The sequence below is a fragment of the Odontomachus brunneus genome, unplaced genomic scaffold (assembly GCF_010583005.1).
Source record: "Odontomachus brunneus isolate Ranch 3 - 2012 unplaced genomic scaffold, Obru_v1 Obru_scaffold_208, whole genome shotgun sequence".
Lineage (NCBI taxonomy): Eukaryota > Metazoa > Arthropoda > Insecta > Hymenoptera > Formicidae > Odontomachus > Odontomachus brunneus.
In genome coordinates, this window is record NW_022639658.1 from 428278 (window position 1) to 449762 (window position 21485).

The window sequence follows — 21485 nt, forward strand, 5'->3', positions numbered from 1 at the left end:
TTGAGTGGTACACGCTTCCGAAATGTTGAAGAAGTGCGAGAATGGGTGGACGAATGGATTGCTTCGAAACAAACATCGTTTTATCGAGATGGTATCGCCCAGTTGCCAGAAAGATGGCAAAAAGTTGTAGAAAGTGATGGAAAATACTTTCATTGAAATAATTTAAATAAATTTTTTACAATAAATGCTTTTTCTCAGTATTTTTTGGGCGGAAACTAAGTTAAGGTCCTAATAATTCAGTGAACGGGAAAAAACGACAGTATTTTGTAACGTACATATTGACCAAACATGTATGATATTTCTAAATTACAAATTTGCACAATGATACTCCTAATTTTTCTCTCCAGATTGAAAATATCGGTAAATTTGAAGATAGGAGAAATATTGACAGGAATATTGAGGAGAAAATGTTGCTTCTCACGTCTCTGCCTATTGGTAATTCAATATCGATGTCTCAAGATCTCACATTTCTTTACTGCAATCAAAATTCAAGTGAACCTGTCAGTTTGCAGCCAACAACACCGTGCGTCGTCTCATGCGTGTCATTCGTTCGTCTCTGGCCGAAGCGAGACAGTCGCTTCGTGCACGCCGATGTGCGCTCGCGGTACTGACTTCTCATGACTCAGGTGTGTGCTTCACGGTCGGTGCATCGCGCGCATCTCGTCTGCCGGCAAACGAGGGCAAGTCCGTGCGAGCCGCGCCGATACCAGTTACTTGCGTCATCGATTTGTGTGCCGGAGATCTTCCTGCAACTTTCGGCGTCTAGCTCGTGAGAGACTCGCCGCGAGTACGCGTCGCGCACGACGCGCTTAACGACGCGTGAATGAGGAAGACGCGAAAAAACTAGACGAAGTCGAGGCAGATGGAACAGAGGGAACCCTAAGGGAAAGAGAAAGAGAGAGAGAGAGAGAGATTGAAACGCCAGGGTGCAACGGAGCATGCCAAATGGTCTTCTACGTGTATCGGAATGCCTCGTTTACCGTCGCCTAGTGTCGGGAAGCCGGCTTTCTCTTGTTTCCACGGTCAGATTACCGTCGGCGCGATTACGCCGATTTCCGATCACGTCCTGGTTCCGATCCTCCGAAGGCGGCGCGACCCTCCGCCGTTCCGTTCGCCGATACTGAATTTCATCGCCGCGCGATTACACCGCCGTTGTTGCACTTTCTCCCGTAACATTAGGTCGATTTTGCAGCGTCGAACTTGGTCGATGCGAATTATTCCCGAGGGCGACCAATCAAACGTCGTCTCCTCTCTCATACGTGCTTGTCGTTGCCGTAAATACGAATCGAGATTGAACAACTAATTTTACGACGATACGTATAGCATCATGTGCAAATCCTCGCGGGTGAATTAATTAATAAATTAATTACATTTGCAATCCGTCCAACTGTCATGTGCGAATTAATTATACATGGAAACTGATTCTCTGATAATACAATTTAGTATATAAATAATGAACTTAATTAAATTATTGTTAGAGCTTCTTGCATCGGACATGTGATACCAATAACAATCGTCAGGAATCCTTCGAACTCGAATTGCATCACGAATATGTCTCTCGTGAAACAAATGGGCAAAGTGAGGCAACGGTTCAACCCCGAGTCGAACTTTTAATCTTACTTGCAATCTCAATGTTTCATTTAACATCCACTTTGATACTCGGAAATCTATGTCAACCTTTTTTGATTTTATTTAACCTACTAATTCTGCGGAGAGGTCCTTTTTAGAATCTACACTGAGAGAAAAAAGTACTTATAATAAAAGAATAAAAAGAAACTTATAATAAAAAGAAATAAAAAATATTTATTCGGCGAGTACTAATAACATATTTACTTGTTAATGTGAAATACTTATTAAATAATAAATTATAAATGTTCTCAAAATCTTTGCTTTCTATGAAAACTATTGTTTATTCTATTTAAATAAAAAAATTTAGATTTTTACATATGTTAATAGTACCCATCGAATAAATATATAATATTTTTTTTATTTTTTTAGGTATTTTTTTCTTACATTTTGTACGTTTTTTGCTATTTAGGAACTTCAGTTTCCATATCAATCATACACTGATCCTTCAGAATTATACAGATATTAGAAAATTCAGATCGAAAGTAGGGTTAAAATTTTGTCCAGACAGTATCTAATCCTGGGTATTCTTATCTTTTTAGGTACAAATATTTAAACTTCCAATATAAAAAAATATATATACATATATTTTACATTGACAGTTTAAGTATTTGTATTTAAAGACTCAAACAATAAGAATGTGTCTAAGATTAAAAGTACGTGTTCGAGTCGAAATCTGGGTCTTCTTTTTGACCTCAATGTTCCATTCAACACTTACTTTGAGACTCTAAAGCCTAAATCAACCTCTTTTTATTCTATTTTTTCTATTAAATTTTCCAAGAAGTCTTGTTTCAAACCTATAAGCGGCATTTTATGAATTTTCTGCTATTTGAAAGTGATAAATAGAACTTCATTTGATATCAGAAAATTCAGGTGGAAAGTAGGGTTAAAATTTAGATATTCGAGAATCAATACCCTATTTGAGCCTTTTACCTTCTTTCTACCTTAGTGTATTTGTACGTGATCCACGATTGGTATCGAGTTGCGATAATTAATATTCCAACCCAATAGAACGCGTTATAAGGGCAACCAGGTCGAGAACGCGATGCATCACGAAGACGTAGCGACGCCGCAATAGGATCGCTCGAGTCGATGCGACTTGAACGAAAAGGATCTCGCGCGTTCCGCCATCGATCAAACAACCCCCGAAGGGCCGAGCCACTTACCGTGCAGCGCATTAACCTTGCTTGCAAGCGAGAGGGCCCGCGCGTCAAGCGCGTCTCATAACGTCGCTTTAATTCCGGCAGATGAGCCCGCTCCGTAGGTCTGCTTCCGCGTCAGAGAGGAAACACGACCTTGCCCTCGCTGAATCGTCCCTTCTGCGTGCCTTCTTCTTCTTCCTGCTGGGCTCACCGTTGCCTCTACCGTCCGCTCAATCACTTCCTCACTGAACTTCTTCGCGGGTCGACCCGACGACGCGAATCGTGCGCTGCGTAAATTGCGAATCGCGGATCTACCTGCGCCGATCACGCATCGAGATCCAAGTCGAATTTCGAACCGGTGCGCCGATCCCCGCGATCCTCGTGGGAATTCCCTCAATGTCGTGCGGCTGCCAAGCACTCTTCGACCGTGTCAGCATTGGCGATCCCTCAGGAAAGAGAGAGAGATAGAGACCCGGGTGTACTCGCCGGCGAAATCCACGAGGGCACTCTCGTTTACGGCGATCTCCTCGTCTGATGACTCTTACGCGCTCGCACCGATCTGTACCGCGCGGCGATCGTCCATCCGGTTAGCAAACGGGATGGTACCTGTCTGGCCTCGTCGTGCCTCGCGCTACGGCATGTGCTGGAGTCGCATGGCTAAGTCATAAGCGGCGCCTTCGACGACGAAGACCAGTGGTGGTGGCTGCTGCTTGCCGTCGGTCGGTGGTGGAGGTCGTTCATGGTGGAGGCAACGTGCGTTCGACGGTAGCCCGATCGAAGAAGAAGGGGCACCGCTTCGCCGAGGACAGGAGCTGTCGAGGAGGCGGAGGTGGTGCAGGTGGAAGCGGCGGGGGAGGAGGAGGAGGAAGAAGAAGAAGAAGAGGAGAGAGAGAAGGCCAGGGCCAAGAAGAGAGGGCACTACCGGGGAGAGAAGGAGAGAGACAGAGAGAGAGAGAGAGAGAGAGAGAGAGAGAAAGAGAGGGAACCAGGAGAAACCAAAGTGGGTCAGTGGCCAGGTCACGTGGAGAAGAACGGGGCCCAACGTGCAGGACGGCGACACACTGTCCTACTCATCCAACGGCCGTCTTGGCTGCTCCAGGTTCTGTCTGCCCATTCAGGAAACGTTACGCGGTGCCGTCGTGGAAACGAGACGAGCGGTCGGTCCTCCCGCCGGCGGTAGTCTCTTCCGAGAGACAGCGTGGCCGCGAGCGACGCTTTTGGCGGAATCCTTTGGACGAGAATCGCTCGAACGAGGAGCCGCGACGAGAGTCGTACAGTCAGTCAGCTGACGAGAGAAGTTTTTCTGATGCATGGGCCATCAGCCGCCAGTTGGTCCTTCCGTCTTGATTCGCGTTAACGACGATCGTACGCTACGGGAAAGCAGCATTCGCGTCTGATAACGAGAGCGGGGAATTGTTCGGGTACGCCTCGGGTGGCTTCTTCGTCTTTCAGCGCGGGTACCGATAAGCATCGCTAACGGGCCGCGGGTAATATCTCTACGGGTCCGGTAATGCGCGTGAAAATCTCGCCTCCACGTATCCGGCGAGCGAGTGCTCGCTCGTGGAAACAGTTGGAGGAATTTCACGGCTGGGACGCAAAGAACACGTTTCTGAAGCAGATTAAAGCGTACATCTCGCGACACCTGTTCTCGTGCGATGTTCCTGAGATCGTCGAAATATCTCCCTCGAGCCACCCTTGTTTTGTTCCACACGTTCGTCGCTTGATCAAAATTAAGGTCGGCAGACCGTGCTGTAAGCAGTGATAAAAGCGACTTCGCTTATTATAATTAGAAGCGGAAGCGTAATGGTGCGCATTGCCTTTGAGAGAACGGTCTGAAAGAGATAAATGGGTTTCCCCCTATTACACATTGGGGAAAAAAAGAAGAAGCGCTCCGTCTTCATCATAATTCTCATAGGAATTAATAAGTTTTCCTTATTAAGAAGATATAGAGCGGAGAGGCGAGTCGTAATATAAGCGCAATTTTTCTCGCACAGTGTTACACGGCCGCTTTCGAGTAAGGAACAGTCAAATACAAATCGATAACTTTTACGTTGCCGAAATGATCACAAAAAAAATTTATCACACATAAAAAGACATTAAATTGGACTGACGAGTTGTTTTTGTTACTGCTATCTATGAAATGACCAAAGAACCATGACCAAGCGCCCATATAGACGTTCCGTTCCTTTTCCAAACATTTTGAATATCCCAATTAAGGATACGTTTAAAGCTGATGTCAAATAGATTAAGAATATAAAGTCTAGAAATTATTCTCGTAATCGTTTGGGAGATGAACGGTCCAAAAATTTACAACTTCAATAGTATTTGTTGAAAATAATATTAAGATTTTATATTCTTGATCTTTGATTTTATATTCTTGATCTTTTATATTCTTGATTTCCTAAAGTTTTTGATCGTCCTAAAGTTTAAATCGATGTATCATTTATTGGAATATTCAAAGTTTCACAAAATCTCACGGAAAAGAGACCAAACTTGGCTGCACTCTTTACGTATAATTATTTACAAATGTGTTTGAGATGAAGATTTCAATATAAATTTGGAGATAAATGTGTAAAGTCAGATACTAGGGATCAGAAGGGGAAGTTAAATATCTGAGATTTTAGGAATTTGCGTTGTGCTCGTAGCGATTCTCCATCGGCTTCTCGAATTTGTTTTAAAGCTTGGTGTACTTCGGTTTTTGGATTTGTTTTTGTTAAGTCGTCTGTGTATCCGATTCACGACTTTTATAATCTTTTTCCTCCGTTACATGCGGAGGTCTCATCAACGACTAATAATGTACGTCCGACTTCCGGCGTTTGCGCGTCTCCGACTTCCCTCTCGCGCGGGGTATTAAGTGTTCCTACTTTCAGATACAAGAGGATAATTACAATGGAGTGGTGTAACGAGTTGTATTACGAGCTAGACGTCGTCTGTCTGTTATAAAGGTCCGTATATCCCTAATGATATTATCTCATTATCGCTAATGACACACGCTTGCTAATGGAATGAGGATTACCGAATGAAAATCGTAAACACACACGTATACGCATACAACAGCGCTCGTAAGCACGCGCTCGTGAGCTCTGCTGCGTGTATATCATATTACCGTGAAGCAGCTATTAATTAACGGATTGATTATCCCGCTCGTTAAAATTCATCCTTTTTCATCGTCAAACTGGCGAGTTCGCGGAAAGAGCTGAGGGGAAACTGTGGCTTCGGCGCGAACGAACGAAAGTAATCTTGTGCTTTATCGCGCGTCGCAACGTCGAAAAAAGCTCGAAACTCACACAAACGCCTCTTATTACCGTGATAATGCGAGTTGCGCGCGCGAACTTGCAATATCGGTCGATCCCGATTAGCTTCGAACTTAGAGCATGCGACGTGATACAGTGACATTACGGTGCGGCCGTAAATTTTTATACATCTCGTGTTTCGCCGCGTCGTTTTTTTGTTCTTTTTAATTAACTTTTTAGAAGAGACAGAGAGGAGCTTAAAACGCATTTGTGAGTCTTTTTACTCTTTGTTTATTTGGAGCGGTTTCTTCGTGATATAAACTACTTTGTATACATATGTCTCTCTCTCCCCTCCCCTTCCTCTCTCTCTTTCTCTCTCTCTCTCTCTCTCTCTCTCTCTCTCTCTCTTTCTCTGTCTGGCGTATCCATCTGAGATTACGAATTTGAAGTCAAAAAGTTAAAGTGGCGAATCTAATATGGCAATCATAAGTTTTCAAAATTAGCAATTCCGCTTGTAGTATTATCCGGAAATAACATTTTCTCGATATGAAAAAGAGATATTTGCGTTTTTAACGAGAAATTTCCAACATATTAAATAACGTATTGCGTTTTTAACGAGAAATTTCCAATATATTATCGATATTTCAATATTTTATGTTATAATATATTGATATTTTAATATTTCAAATATTGTAAAAAATAGGTTTACAAAAAATTTGGAAAAGTTTAAAATACTGTTAATTGTTCTTAAATAAAAATAGTAAACTGTCGATGTTAAAAAAATAAAAAACATGTAATGAAAAAATAATAAAATAATAAACATGTCAATACGTCGATTCCTAATAGTTAGCGCTAAAATGATTTTTATCTGAAGGAAATACCTCTTTTTTTACTTTTATTTGCTTATAATTTAATTTAACACTCAAACAATCAAATTAATTTTTTTACTTATTTTTAGTTTATATTATTAGGTTATGTTTATAAAAGAAAATGTATAATAATAGTATAATTGATTATCTATCAATAATTTAATTGAAATCACTAAAAATGAAGAAAAGATAGATGCTAGCGGTGAGACGCTAGTGTCTCATTATGGTTCAAAAAATTAACATGATTATGAGATATTACAGATATTAGCACCTGTTTACATGCGGCAGTCAGTTTATTACATATCTCCAATTAGTTGCGAGCTTTGAAGACTGCTGAGCTTTCATTTGAGGAACAACGTGTACGATTATCGTCTCGTCGCTCATTAATATATTCTGTCCACAAAGGAAACAGGTTACTCTCGTAATCCTATTTGTGTAATCGGAGCGAGACGAAATGTTCGACAAGGTACGTCGTGGCTTTCGCGACTGACGATTCGCTACCAGGAATCTTAATTGGCACATGGTAGCCGAATTTCACTTCATTTCGGAGTCAGATCGTCTTGAGACCGCGTCGATTCCGCGTGATTAATCACGTGGGCCGACGTGGGGAACTCTCGAAACGCTCGACTTTCATTTATTCGCATAGAACATACATGCACTCGAGAAATTATTTCACACAGAGAGATATGTATGTGTGTGTGTGTGTGTATGTGTGTGTACAATGAAATTACTAAAATAATTATAATATAAATTACTAGTTACGTCATAATTTTATTATTATTTCAACGTGCTTGCCTTGCAGCTTAAGATTATGCTTTGTGTTCTATAATTCTTATATATCTCCTATCTTTCTTTCTTCTTCCCTTACATAATAAATATTGATCATTCTCGCAAAATTAAACAAAAATTTAATATTACTTATGATTTATTATATTTACTAAATTATTAATTTTTTACACTACTGAACTGTTCCATTATTAATCATTAAACTCTTATCTCTAATTATTGAATCATCAATTGTTAAGATATTTAAACACTGAATAACTAAAAATAAAACAGCTTACACACTAATTTTATTTATCTAATAAAATTTCTAAAGCACTTGCAAATACCCTATTAATCTTTATTATCTTATTCTCTTTCTTCTCCGGATTACTAATTATGTAAAAGTAATCTAAAAATACTAATAATAATAATAATAGTAATAGTAATAATAATAGTAAATAATAGTAATATCTAATAATAATAGTAATCAAAACAGGTTATCGTCGCTATACAAACATATACAATATACCACATATACAAACTATGTTACAAGCATTTTCTCCAATGTATCTATAAATCTTTAAGTGCAAATAATTATTAACTTATCAGATATGCATTTTTGTTTGTTTTTGAGAAATTGGCGTGATATTTGTTACAACCGTGATAAATCTGGCATATTATATATGCAATATTAAAGTGATTTTTAATAATGTTTAGATAATACAATCTCACTGTAGTGCCAACTGCCTTCATAAATTTTCGCGCGTATCCTCCACGGGTACTTCATCCTCGGCGTAATGAGCACTCGTTATCAATATTACAGCCTGATAGAGAATGATGATAGTCGTAGTGAACTGCTAATAGAATTTGATTAGGCTTCGCCGGAAGGAGCCAACGATTCCGCAGCAACGGCGACGCATCGTCATCGTCGTCGTCATTGCAGATGTGCATCAATAATTGACGATTCTATCCTGTAATTCGTGCGAAATGGTGAAACCACGAAACCATCTCCATCCCGTATAATCATGGTGAAATTATGACGAGTCGCGAGGAATCCATGTGTGGCTCTCTTAAACGCAGCCTTGCAACGCAGGAATGCGTAATTGATAACGGTCCCGGCTACTCGTGGCTCTTTCACTTCGGGCACTGTTTTGTATTAATGCTCGACCATGCATTCGAATAATATCGTGAAACCCGGTGCTTCCTCGCATTGTTGCGCGTTTATGTGAGAGCTCGTTCAAAGCTTATTTTCTAATCGACCGAACGCGACATATTTCGTCTTTTTGCAGATTTTACGCATTTTTACGATTTGTTTAGAGACACTTTGCGGATAATTATTAGTCTTGACGCCTTGGAAAACGTTAGTTTAACGAAATTAAAAAATATATACTGAAAAAAGTGGGAACCACTTTTTTGTTTTAAACGAAAAATCTAATATTAAATGCAATAACTGCATCAATAGCTCTTAGAAGTGTTAGCAAATATATCTTTTATAATGTATTCATAATCATCAGGAAAAAGAAAATAAACTGTTTAGAGAGCACATTTTTTTTTAATATAGTGCAAAAAGCGGAGTCTTGGAAAATAGAGTGGATAATATGAGACAGACATGAAAACAAAAAAAGTTTACTTTGAATTATTATTAAATTATTGATGTTAAATTAACTTTTTTATTGAATTTCTTTGAATGTAAAAATCATAAGTTAAAAATAAAAATAATAAAATTTCCTATAAGAATTACGAAAATTGAATTCAATAATTCGAATGATGTGGAAGTGCTTCAGGCCTGTGAGCAGAAGTCATAAATAAAAAAATCACTCACATTTACTGCATAAGAGATAGTCGAAGTATAAAAGATATTAATATGGAATACTTTGTTCCATATTACTATATTTATTCCATATATATTATATATTTATTCCATATCGTTATTTTTTAAACGATCCAATCGATTTCAAAGTAAGAAAAAGATAAAAATGCTGAATTTTTATCATATTTCCCTCTAGAAAATAAGAGACCATTTTCTAATGATCTTGATGTTGACATATATTATTAAGGACATCCTCCTGAATAACAATCAAGAGATTTTCGCTTATTGTTGCTTATTGCTTATTGTTGCTTATTACTTATTGTTTATTAAAAAGTTATTAACAAAAGAAGTTCCATGAATAGAACGTAATTTTGCGACACAGTGTACATTGAATAAGTTTAAAAAGTACATTTTTACATACATAGAAACATAGCAAACAGTATATGCGCGGGGGAAGGTCTATGTCTATAAAGGATCCTATATTCAGCATTTTTACCGCTAATATAACAAATTTATCGATTAAGACAGGAAAAAAAATTTGTATTTTAATCTATGAAAAATTTTAATAAGAAGAAATTAGAGCGGCTTCTTTTAATATTATAAACAACGTGGCACTGACGCCTGATCTCTTTGATGGCCGATAAAAACCTTAATGTTTATGTTTGTTTTAGTTACTGACACACATGCAATTGTTTCAGAGCCTCGTTTCATATTTTTCCACCTTTTCCTCTATACAATAATATTTCTATAATAATTTCGAGATCCTGTATCACACGCGACGATCGACCTTGCGTATGTTTACGTGTGTCTATTACACGCGCGGTTATTGTACATATTATTAATGTTTATGAAGTAATATCTCACGTATAAAAATAGCCCGAGCTTGACCTGGGTTTACAATAATATAACACGGAGGAGAAGGGTTCCGCAATCTAATAATAATGTGTTGGACGCGAAGTTTTTGTATCGCGCACCAAACAAGCTGCGACGGCCGAAGCAAACGCGCGTTAAAAGCTTGGAAAATTTCCACCTCGTCCTTATTTAAATATCACGTTTATCGATTTTACAAAATATGCACACACACACACATATACACACACACACACACACACACACACGACATCGGACAATATTTGAAACATGCTAGTTTCATTGGCCAACTGTCGATGTGAAATTATAAACATACTGCACAATCGATTTAATATTTGCTATCAAATGGAAGAAAAATACAATGCACCACGTGGAAGTAAATGGGGCGACTGTTTCGAGGTCGTCGCTTTTTCGGTCAAGGTAATTCTGGGCTTTAGAGATGTACAGTCACGCACTATTCCGAGCTGTATTAGACCACCTTTCGTACGGTACTTTCGGCTCGCCCGGTGACTCTTGCTTGGAAAAATGCCTGGGAGAATTCCGTGTGTGAGAAAGAAAGAGAGAGAGAACGGAGGGAAAAAGACGAGATGAGACAAGATGGGACACATCTCGTTTCTCTTCGCGCCCACAATTGTTCTAACTCAACCAGGGCACAAAATCCCGTGAGATAATCATTATATCACGCCGACTAACCTAAGCTCGAAGCGTACCTTTCAAAGAAAGTATTGACAAAAATATTTTATAATAATTAACGAGAGTATCTGAGTCGCACGTTTCAGAACAGTATTTGGTAATTAATATTGATTTTATAGTAATAGTTACTAATCGTTTGATAATAATTAGAAAATAATTAGTCAAAGAAATTTTTCATTTAGTTGAACCAATTAAATGGTCAATAATATCGAATAATATATTTGGTAATAATTACTAAATAGTTTGACTGTTAGCATTTAGTTATTTTATGTATTTGTCACATAATGTGGTACAGTGAGTTGCAAAACGATTTGACTACTATTATGATTTTTATATTGGAAAACCAAAAATATGATCGGGGATAAAAATAACCATAATTTGAGATATATTAACCATTTTTCTTTTCTTTCATGTATCTCTTGACAACCCTCTTCAATTGGTAACCGTTATTCTTCTCAAATCCCTTTTCTTCCCCCTCCCGCTGCCACACCACCATATCCTCGCTAAATTTAGGTCATATAAACCAGAAATTCCTGTTCTCTAACCACAGTGCGTTAGTTCGTTTATTAAAAACAAACTTTACGTTGAACTAAATTTTTTCTCCATATAAGTATTCCTAAACAATATGGTTTTGTTTAATAAATTGTTTAGTGATATGTACCACACATATAAATGGAATAATAATCATTAAATCTTAGCAACAAATACCAAACGTTGCCTGAGATTACTTGTCAATACTCAGCAAATAATTGAATTATATTCACTTATATTAAAAGAAGAATTTTGTTGTCGAAATAAAATACACCGAACTTGGTTAAAATGAGATTAATCAAGTTGCAATCATTGTTTGATAATTGCAACCAAAAGATTTAATTGCTACTATATGTGTTTTGCTTTTTCATTAATACATGTACTTGACACAAGTAAAAACTTAGTAACGCCAATTTAACCGTATATAACGGATATTTTGATTTTAAATGCAAAAATTTTAATTAATACATTAATTTTTTCAGTATACACATTTAACTCTTTCGTATCTCCGGTTTTTTCAGAAGAGATACATTTCACATCGAGACGACTATAGAAGTTTTTGGAGGCGCCAACTCCAAATTTTTTATCAAAATTTAAATTTCTAAAAATGGTGGCCGCGAAAGGCTTAAATATTGGTATATTTAAAACATATACTTGAATTAGGTCTGATCACACATTAATTATACAAATAGAATGCAAGAGATTTAAATTTATGATAACAGATCTTAGATAGTGACTACAAGGAACTTCTGAACATATTTTCGACTTCAGGTAAAATTCATACATGCTATTGATAGTTGTCAGTATAATTATAAAGTTATATAACTTTTATAGACAGCAGTCCATTTGTCAACAAGAATCTATGAATTTGGTGAGCGAGATGGAAAAACATCTGAGGAGATATCGTCAGTTGTGCTGCTAAAAGTTGAAGTTTTTAAAAAGTTTAGGTAACTATATTTAATCGAAAGTATTATATAAACTCTTAAAAAATACTAATTTTTTACATGTAGGCCTAACCTTCCTCTTTAAAACAGGCTAAGATAAAAATTAATAGGAGTATTCGTCTTAAAGTTATAATTTTGTTCGTAAGTGGGATATACACGTCCCGCGGGTACTAAAGGGTCAATTGAAATTGTTTCACCAAAGCGTGTAGTGATTATTATCCAAGCTCGATGGTTATTACCAAACCTTTCTTTCCGTGGACGCAGAGCCCAATCCCTGTTCGTAAACGTGACCGGGTCAGCAAGTGGGTCAGGACCTGTACCTTTCGGCGCGCCACGGTGTCGTCTGCCACCGAGTGGCATCTCATTTACTCGCGGCTACGAGCATCTTGTTGTAGCCGTGCGCGCGCGCTTTCTCTGTTCGGGATACCGTTCAGGAAATTTATTGCGCACGATCGGTCGAACAACGACGCTATTAATGCCGCGTGTATACTTTGTATACCCGCGTACGTACACGTTAATGAGACGTATCTTTGCTGATGTGTCGGACGAATCGCGTCCTCGTCATTTAAATATCACGCGCGAGATGTTAACGTTAAGTCGTCCCCTGTAGTATTTCTCGCAGAGTTAATCCGGCTGTACGACGAGCGAAACTACGAATTATCGGACGATTTTCTCCGGCTCCGACGTGGACGATTCTTTTCTCCCGGGAACATGACGCATGCTGCAAGATCGAGCACACAAGCATCGGCCGTGATCGTGACTTTCGGTAAGTGGGTTAAGGCCCGTGGCGCTGTAAATGTATTTTATAGAGCCGAAAAGAAATGTAGAAAGCAACGCGACGCTGCTACGTTTATTATTATATCGCCGGGGCTCGATAGTCTCGATCGCGCGTTTGCGTCGCGAGGCATGCACGCGGATGCAACAATAGCGCGAATGGAATAGACAGCACGCGAACTGCGGCATTACGTTAACTTTGCCTTCGTGGCAATTTGCATGGCGACGTGGCGATTCTGTTCCGAGGCAACAATAGACTCGTAGTCTCAATTATGCCACGAATTAGTATGCACCAGCTAGTGCATACATGTGGATTAATAATAAACAGTTATGGCAAACACTTTAATGAAACTTTAACTGCATCGTAATTTATTATCTCGCTGTTTGTGGCGGCTTTACATGTTCACGGACTTGTAAGTTTCTGTTAATGATATATCATGTATATGTTCTGTGTGTACACACAGAAAAGTATCATTTTACACTGAAAAAAGGATTTTGTTGTCGAAACGAGAATTTGCCACCCCGTGTCAGAATTTGATTGAAATAAGGTCAACGAAAGGCTTGGTAATTGCAATCAAAAAATTTAATTGCCGCTATCTATGTTTCGCTTTTTCAATAATACGTTTACTTGACACAAGTGAAAAACATGCAATACACAAATTAAATCGTATATATCAAATATTTTATTTTCAAATATAAAAATAATTTTTTTAGTGTATTGCACGCAAAAAAATGACTCAGTAATATCAGCTAAACCGCGGTAGCTGATTCAAACTTAGTCAAAAGGTCTTAATCGTTTAACTATCACTACTAAGAATTGGTTATGACAGCTAAAATGCATTCGCTATGAAATACAAATATATTCGGTGATGTTAAAAATGCACATTATTTCAAGTAGCTAAGAAAATGGCAGTTATTCCTAAATTTTTTATTGTATGCATATATTAAAGAAGTGCCGCACAGCTACAATCATTTGTTACAGTCATTTGTTTCTAGCAGCTAATATTTCTCGCTCTAGCGTCTAAGTTTAAATAGCAAATAAATTTAGCTTCGATAGTATTGACGTTAGCTGTTCCTATTTCAGTGACACATCTTATCTGCCACAGCTATTTTTTAGCTCTGGAAGCTAGTTTTTTTGCGTGTGCGAAGAGAAAAAAGAAGTACTCAGATTATTTCTCTCTTCTGGTGATTATTTGATGGCAACAAAAAATATTTTCTCGATAATAATCTCGAAATATACTTATCACAGATCTCAGAAAATCTCATTATCTGTACTCGAAAGAAAAACTTCTTTCCTTTACGAGAATATCACAAAACTTTATCGAAGAAAGAATTGATTTTGTGCAAATAATAAGCAAACTGATTTTTTGTTTTAATTTCATGTTTTTGATTGAAATACGGAACTTACTAGAATTCAGAATGTGTGTTAAACAAATTTGATGAACTGATGATCGATTTGCGGATATATAAACTTGTGAAATATTCAAAACAAGTACACTGAGAAAAATCTTTGATAATAATTATCAAATCTGAATAATAATTACCAGATGTTTTAGTGAAATAGTTTCGGTTTCGTAGGTGACGTGTAAATGAATATAGCTAAATATAATTTGATTAATATTAATTAATAACTTTATTTGATATCTAATATAATAAATTTTGCAAAAACTCGGCAATTATTAGCAATTTATGTGGCACGAATCATTAAATAATTTATTTTATGAAACTATATTGTTTACTGTAATAATATTTACCACATTATGTGATAAATATGTGAAATGGCTAAATATTTTGGTAACAGTCAAATCATTTAGTAATTATTATGAAATTATTTGGTATTATTTACTGATTTAAATGATAAACTATTTAAATGATTTCAACCAAATGAAGAATTTGTCTTATTAATTATTTCGTAATTATTAGCAGACTAATTATTACCTGATAACTATTACTACATTTGATAATAATTACAAAATATTGCACTGAAGCGCTGAATCGGATGCATTTATTAATTATTAAGATCTCTTTTAGTGTAACATTTACTTGAATGCAGTATGCTTTTTTTATGTGTGTTTAATAAAGAAAACCTCTCTCGCAAAACGAATATTTTCCAGCTGGATGGAAACATTTTTATTTAATATTATCAGAGAAGCATATATTTACAACCAGAAGATTAAAGAGAACGAAATAACACGAAATAACACGAAAATAAGAAGTAACATTAAATACCGTTGCGAGAAGCGTCCCCTCGAATTCTCCGGTTTTTTCATTGCTCGCGTTTGCATAATTTAAAATAATGGAATCGTCCAAAATGCAATCTTTGGCGAACAACCGACTGCCGACAATTGTAATTCCGTTTTGTGCGAACGCGTCACACTGTTCGTTAGAATTTTCGAGAGTGCGTCAGCAGACGACCTCGCGATTCTTGTTACCAGAATATTCGAACTCGTTTTGAAGCTCATCCGCGCATTTGAATGACAAGTTTCACCGAATAGGGGTGCGGTTCGTGCTCGAAAGCGACGGTCTCGTCGCTCGCGCCACTGGGGGAAATTTCCGGGCGAAAGGCCGGTGTTCGGCGACGTCGGCGCGCAAAACCCAATTAAACGTAACATAACTTCGTACCGACGCCCACGACCGATCCGAATCGACTGCGGCGTAAAATCATCAAGTACGGGAAGTTACTTCACCGACGCGCGTCTACTGAGTGCCCGCACTGATAAAAGAAAATAGCTGATTTAACAGAAATTATAGTCATTTTTTGCCTCAACTAAAACTTTTTATACTATAATAACACCATAATAGCATTATGATATAATTTTACTATAATAATATTACGGTAGAATTTAGCAACGGAAATGGTTCTCTCGGCCGTAATTTATAGTAATTATTGTGATTGTAATACCAGTGCCAAACATTTCCTTCTCAGTACACGAAAGAGCACACACGACGCGCGCGACACCATAAATTCTCGGCGATCGTTACAGCACCTAATCCCAGGGAAGGATCCGAAGCATTTAGGTCGCGACGCCATGACCAGAGAGGGGAAACAATCGATGGTCATGACCCAGGACACGGCTGGAAAACTGGGTCAGGATTGCTCGTGCCCTTTCACGTGGCGCACACGTTCATTTTTCTCCGTCGTCGCTCGCTCTGAGCGACTCCCATAAACGCGCCAAAGAGTTTCACCCTGCCGGCCGCTCTCTGCCTCGTGTATATCACTGTCTTTATGATCTCTTCATGTCTCCTCTTTTCCCGCAACTGCGAGAGTGGAGCGAAAATGCCGCGCGCCCACCTTAGTCCTCCGCGGCAAAGAAGATTTGATAATAACCATTAATCCATCAATAGTTACAGTATGCTTTGGTGAAATAATTTCGTGTGTAGGTGAATATATAATTAAATAATTTACTAAGTATTAATAACCTTAGCAAGGATTGATATCTGTTGTCAAGACTTGGTAACTCTTGCTAGGTCTTGATGACTTTTAGCAACCAATTTATACGGTACGTGTCATTAATTTGTTAAAATGAAACCATATTGTTTAATAATATTTATTACATTACATGATAAATATACGAAACGAATACTTTGATAACAGTCAAACTATTTGATTGTTAATTATTATAATTATTACAAAGTTATTTAATATCTTTTTCATTTTCCAAACTATTTAATTGGTTTAATTAAATGGAGAATCAGTTACATTAATTATTTTGTAATTATTAGACTATATGTAATTATTAGACGGTTGGTAACTATTACTATATTTGACGCTGATTACCAAATGTCGCACTGAGAAACGCTCAATCAAATGCATTTCTTAACTATTACATTGAGGGCAAGATATCTAAAAATTAGCAAATATTTATTTGGTGGGTACTGACAGCATATTTAAATCTTAAATCCAAATTCTTGTATTTAATTAGAGTACATAACTGCTATCGTAAGAAATTAAGGTTTCAAGAAAATGTATATTTTTTCTTACGTAAGAATATTTTATTAATTAAATAAAAATATATTACTATAAATAAATAGACTATGTGTGTTAATACTCAGCAAGTAAATATTTAGTATTTCTTAGATATTTTTCTTCTTAGTGTGTACAAATTTTTCTTTTTTTAAGTATCGTTATCTGCTATGTTATCCTTTTCAGCGGTTCGAAATTTCCTCTGAATCGCGGGGGCGAGTTCTCCTGAATCTCGAAGTCAACAGTGGAGCAGCTTCGCTCACCTTCCGCGTTTCTCGGCTCCGGGAGGAGCCGGATGTGACGCACGCTGGTCGCTCAGGAGTCGTCGCGGACACAGCTTGTCGTCGAGCGTCATACGGAGACGCGCACGCCGGGTCGCCGTCAAATTGCCACGACGTCATCGAGAATTATCAAGGTCAGACCGTGACCCTGGCTACGGGCCGCGCTGATCCTGAAGAAAATCTGTTGATCGATCACGGCGCGGCGCAGCTACGTAGCGCCGACGCACTTGGCGCTCCCAGGCTATCTTGCCGGCTCCATCGCGGCACCGCGACCAAGCGGGTTGCACCACCGGGCTCCTGCAACCTTCGCGTGCACTATTTTTGCAACAACGCCGTCGCCATCGGTCACAAACTAGCGCGGCACGCTAGCCGTTAACAGCAACACACGCTGCTGTACGGTCGCCATCAGGCGAGAAAAGTGTGCCGTTCGTTTCGTGAAATTTTTTCCTTTCTTTTTTTTTATAGCTTCTCGTTAGACCGCTAATCGAATCTTCGAAGGGAAACTCGACGGCTCTCAGTTTGGCAAGACGACATGATTTTGCATATTTTAAACGTAATATCGCGTCTCGCGTTCACACGCGTCACGTGGAATAAATACGGAGCGAGGATCAAATGAAATCTGTATGCCATGAAAAACGGATTGCGGTCATAAATGAGATAAAAAGTAAATCGCGGGATGTTTTCTAATCCGAGCCCACGCTATGAGGCGCACACTATAGAGAAAAATTTCGCCGTATCTCTTTCAGAAATTTTGCAAAATTTTGCCATATTTCTCTCTTTATTTACGGTCACGTTTATTCATTGCCATACATCAATAACACCTGATCCTCGAAAAATCTCTGGAGAGTATTCATCAAACTGATTATTCACTCAATGCAGATATAATAACACGATGTTGGTATAACGTATGATTTCGCGCTCAGTTTTATAAACAACTAGCTTAAATTACCCGACGTTATCCCGTGTTATCACAAAATATCAAGGGTTATCACAAAATATCAAAGAGATGAACTCAGGAGGAAGGAATGGGATACCAGATTTTATACTGAAAAAATTACTTTTGTATTTGGATATAAAATATTTGTTTGGTATTACCATATTTTTTATTTGTGTCAAATAGGATGTGTTGGTTGCAATTATCAAACATTTAGTTGATTCCATTTTAACAGAATTTCAGTTCGGTGTCGTTCCGACAACAACACATTGTCGACAACATCACATTGTCGTTTCGACAATATTCTTTCTTTAGTACGTGAAGCCTATATTTTTCGCAGAGTCCTAGAGAATAACTATGTGAAATTTGGTCAGAATGGTCAAAAGGTTTAGAAATTTATAAGGAATAGACGAAGCAGACATTCTATTTTATACATATAGTTTAACCTCATGCGTAATATTATAGAATGCAACTTGCGGTGCCAATGACTACGGCAGCGGACGCGCGCCAATATCTGCGGAAGTTGTTACGCAGAACGTTGACGTTTCCTGGCGAATTTTTTCCCGAGATATGCAGGTCAACCTGAGTCGACACCGGCTGTTAAAGCGAGGCGCGTCTCGATGCGCGGAATTGAGAGCGTTGTGACGTACAATGATAAGGTATGAAGCTTGTGATTAAACCGGCGTCAAGGAAACACGTATTTTCCAGAATAAATAACATGATCGTGCGATTAGCGGGATTCCTTTTAATTTTCGGTCTGCTACGGGTTCTTGGGAAAAGCAGTAGCGTTTCACTGTCGCGCTTCAGCATTTCCCGCTCGCTCTCGACCGTTCTAGTGCGCGCGACTAATTTGCATTTTTACGTCAACGTTCTTTCGCGAGTTTCTCCCCGTGTCAGCCGCGATGTGCCCCGTTCTGTGACGCTTTGACTGGCGATAAGTAATTCGAAAAAATTATGAGTGCTATATTAATTCTCGCCGTCAAAGTTCGCTGACTTGTGATTCATGCGTCGCAAGTGCGCGAATGTGCATTGAGAAAAAATGGTTAAATGATTAAATTTAAATTAACCATTAAATGGTTAACGAATGGTTGCTGAAATCATAGTTATTTTCGGCACCAACTATATTTTTTCTTGATTTAACAGAAAACTAATAATGCCAACATGCATATAAGGTTATTATTATTAACACTATAGCAATACTTATTAAAAACTGGTTGTCTTGATTGTAATCCTTTCATTTTGCGATTGTAAGGTAATTGTCCCAATTATGGATCAAATTTTATTTTTCAAACATGATTTATTAGTGTATTAAAAACGTACACATTATGATGAAAACGAAATAAATTTTTATATATTTTTTAGTTTTTTTATGATTACATTCCAAAGTCATATTCGTAAATATTGTTAATATTTAAATATATTATATTTATTATATTATATTTGGTTAAATATATTATATTTGGTTTTCGGGTTTCTTCTTTGTTTGATTCCAATATTATATTTGCCCATTTCGTATATTTATCACATGATGCGTTAAATATTACTAAACAATACAGTTTTATTGTATAAATTGCTTTATGATGCGTATCACATAAATTGCTAATAGTCACCAAGTCTTGGTATTAGATACTAAACTTAGTTGTTCATTAATCTTAGAAAAAAGATATTTGATATTTATAATAATTATATAGAGAAATAATTATTTCAACTTATGGTCAAGAAAACAATTTTTTAATTAAATTCTACTGTAATGTTAATGATAACTTTGTATGCATATTACTATTACATGACATTTTAGTTTTAGAATAACTAAAAAATATAGTTGGAGAGACACAAATAATTATAATTTTCTTTAAATCTTTTCCTCTCAATGTAATATCCAGGCTTGATGGTTGTTATCAAATTTTCTCTTTAGTACAATTTCCACAACTGTCAAATATCGATATTGCATATTCCATTTATATACATAAAATTTCAGCTATTTCTGCATTTCGTTGAAAAATAAATTGCAACCAAGCGGCAACGCGCTTCGTTAAAAATTACATTATGCTTATATTCTCCCCGTGAAAATTAATTAATATTTACCGCGATGTGATAAATATTAACGGGAAACCTCCTCCGTTTCCCGTCTCTGCAATCGTGAGCTGATCACTCCGAGCACAAAAATATATATTTTTAATAACGTAATTACTCGCGTCACATATTCCGGTCATCGCGATGCTTTCGCGTCGCTATCAATCGGCGACCCGGCGACATGCTCGGATACTACTTTCACGCACGTCTCACGATAAGCCGGCGCACGCGGAGACGAGGTTCCGGCGAGGACAAGTCAGTCGACGAGTTGCATTTGCAGAGAGCCGCTGTCCCGATTAGGGGAATAAAATTCCGCGACTTACGACCGCGCGGCGTTATTATTCCTCGAGCAGCGATTTGCATCGACGCGGCCGTCCGTCCGCGGGTGAAGGCCGACGATGGTCTTTGCCGGCGGACAGGTGGTTACACGGAGCGTGTGGAGGTGCACGAGCGCGGTTTCGTGACTTCATAAGGAAAAGGCGGAGGTAGCTGGCTTTCTCCAGAGCCACTTAACCCGATCCAGTAACATCCATCCATAGGCCGTCACGCCTGTGACATTTTCAGTAGTTTTGTATCGGCATAATCGGCTGAGACGCGAGCGATCGCACGTGTGTCTCGTAATTATCCTTCAATTACCGAGCGTAGCGAAATCCTAGTGTCGGAGGAGGAGTAGAGGTAGAAGAGAGGGAGGAATGTCCGACGAGAGCTTTCTTTCCTCTTTAGTTCCTATGAGCAGGAACGTAGACAGCCTCGCGATATCGAGCAGGCGTTTCTAATTTATTTATCGCGCGGAGATGCTCTCGACTTCTGCGAATTCGACGAGCTCCGAATTCCTCCGGCGAGATCGATGATCGATGATCGCGTAAATCTGTGAGAGTATATCCGGATCAAAGTTTTACTTTCGAAACGACAATTTGGTACACCGAAAAATTGAAATGGGATCAACTAAATGTTTGGTGACTTGGCGATCAAAACA

The 21485-nt window shown here is 38.1% G+C and overlaps 1 protein-coding gene across 1 annotated transcript in view; it reads right to left on the bottom strand.

Moving 5' to 3' along the window:
- LOC116852243 (serine protease filzig) overlaps positions 1-3429 on the bottom strand; it is a 35996-nt gene extending 32567 nt beyond the window's left edge. Inside the window, exon 1 of the mRNA XM_032832404.1 lies at positions 2793-3429. Within this exon, the coding sequence (XP_032688295.1) occupies positions 2793-2804 (12 nt within the window). The 5' untranslated portion in view covers positions 2805-3429. The remainder of the gene's footprint in view (positions 1-2792) is intronic.
- Positions 3430-21485: the final 18056 nt, after the last annotated feature.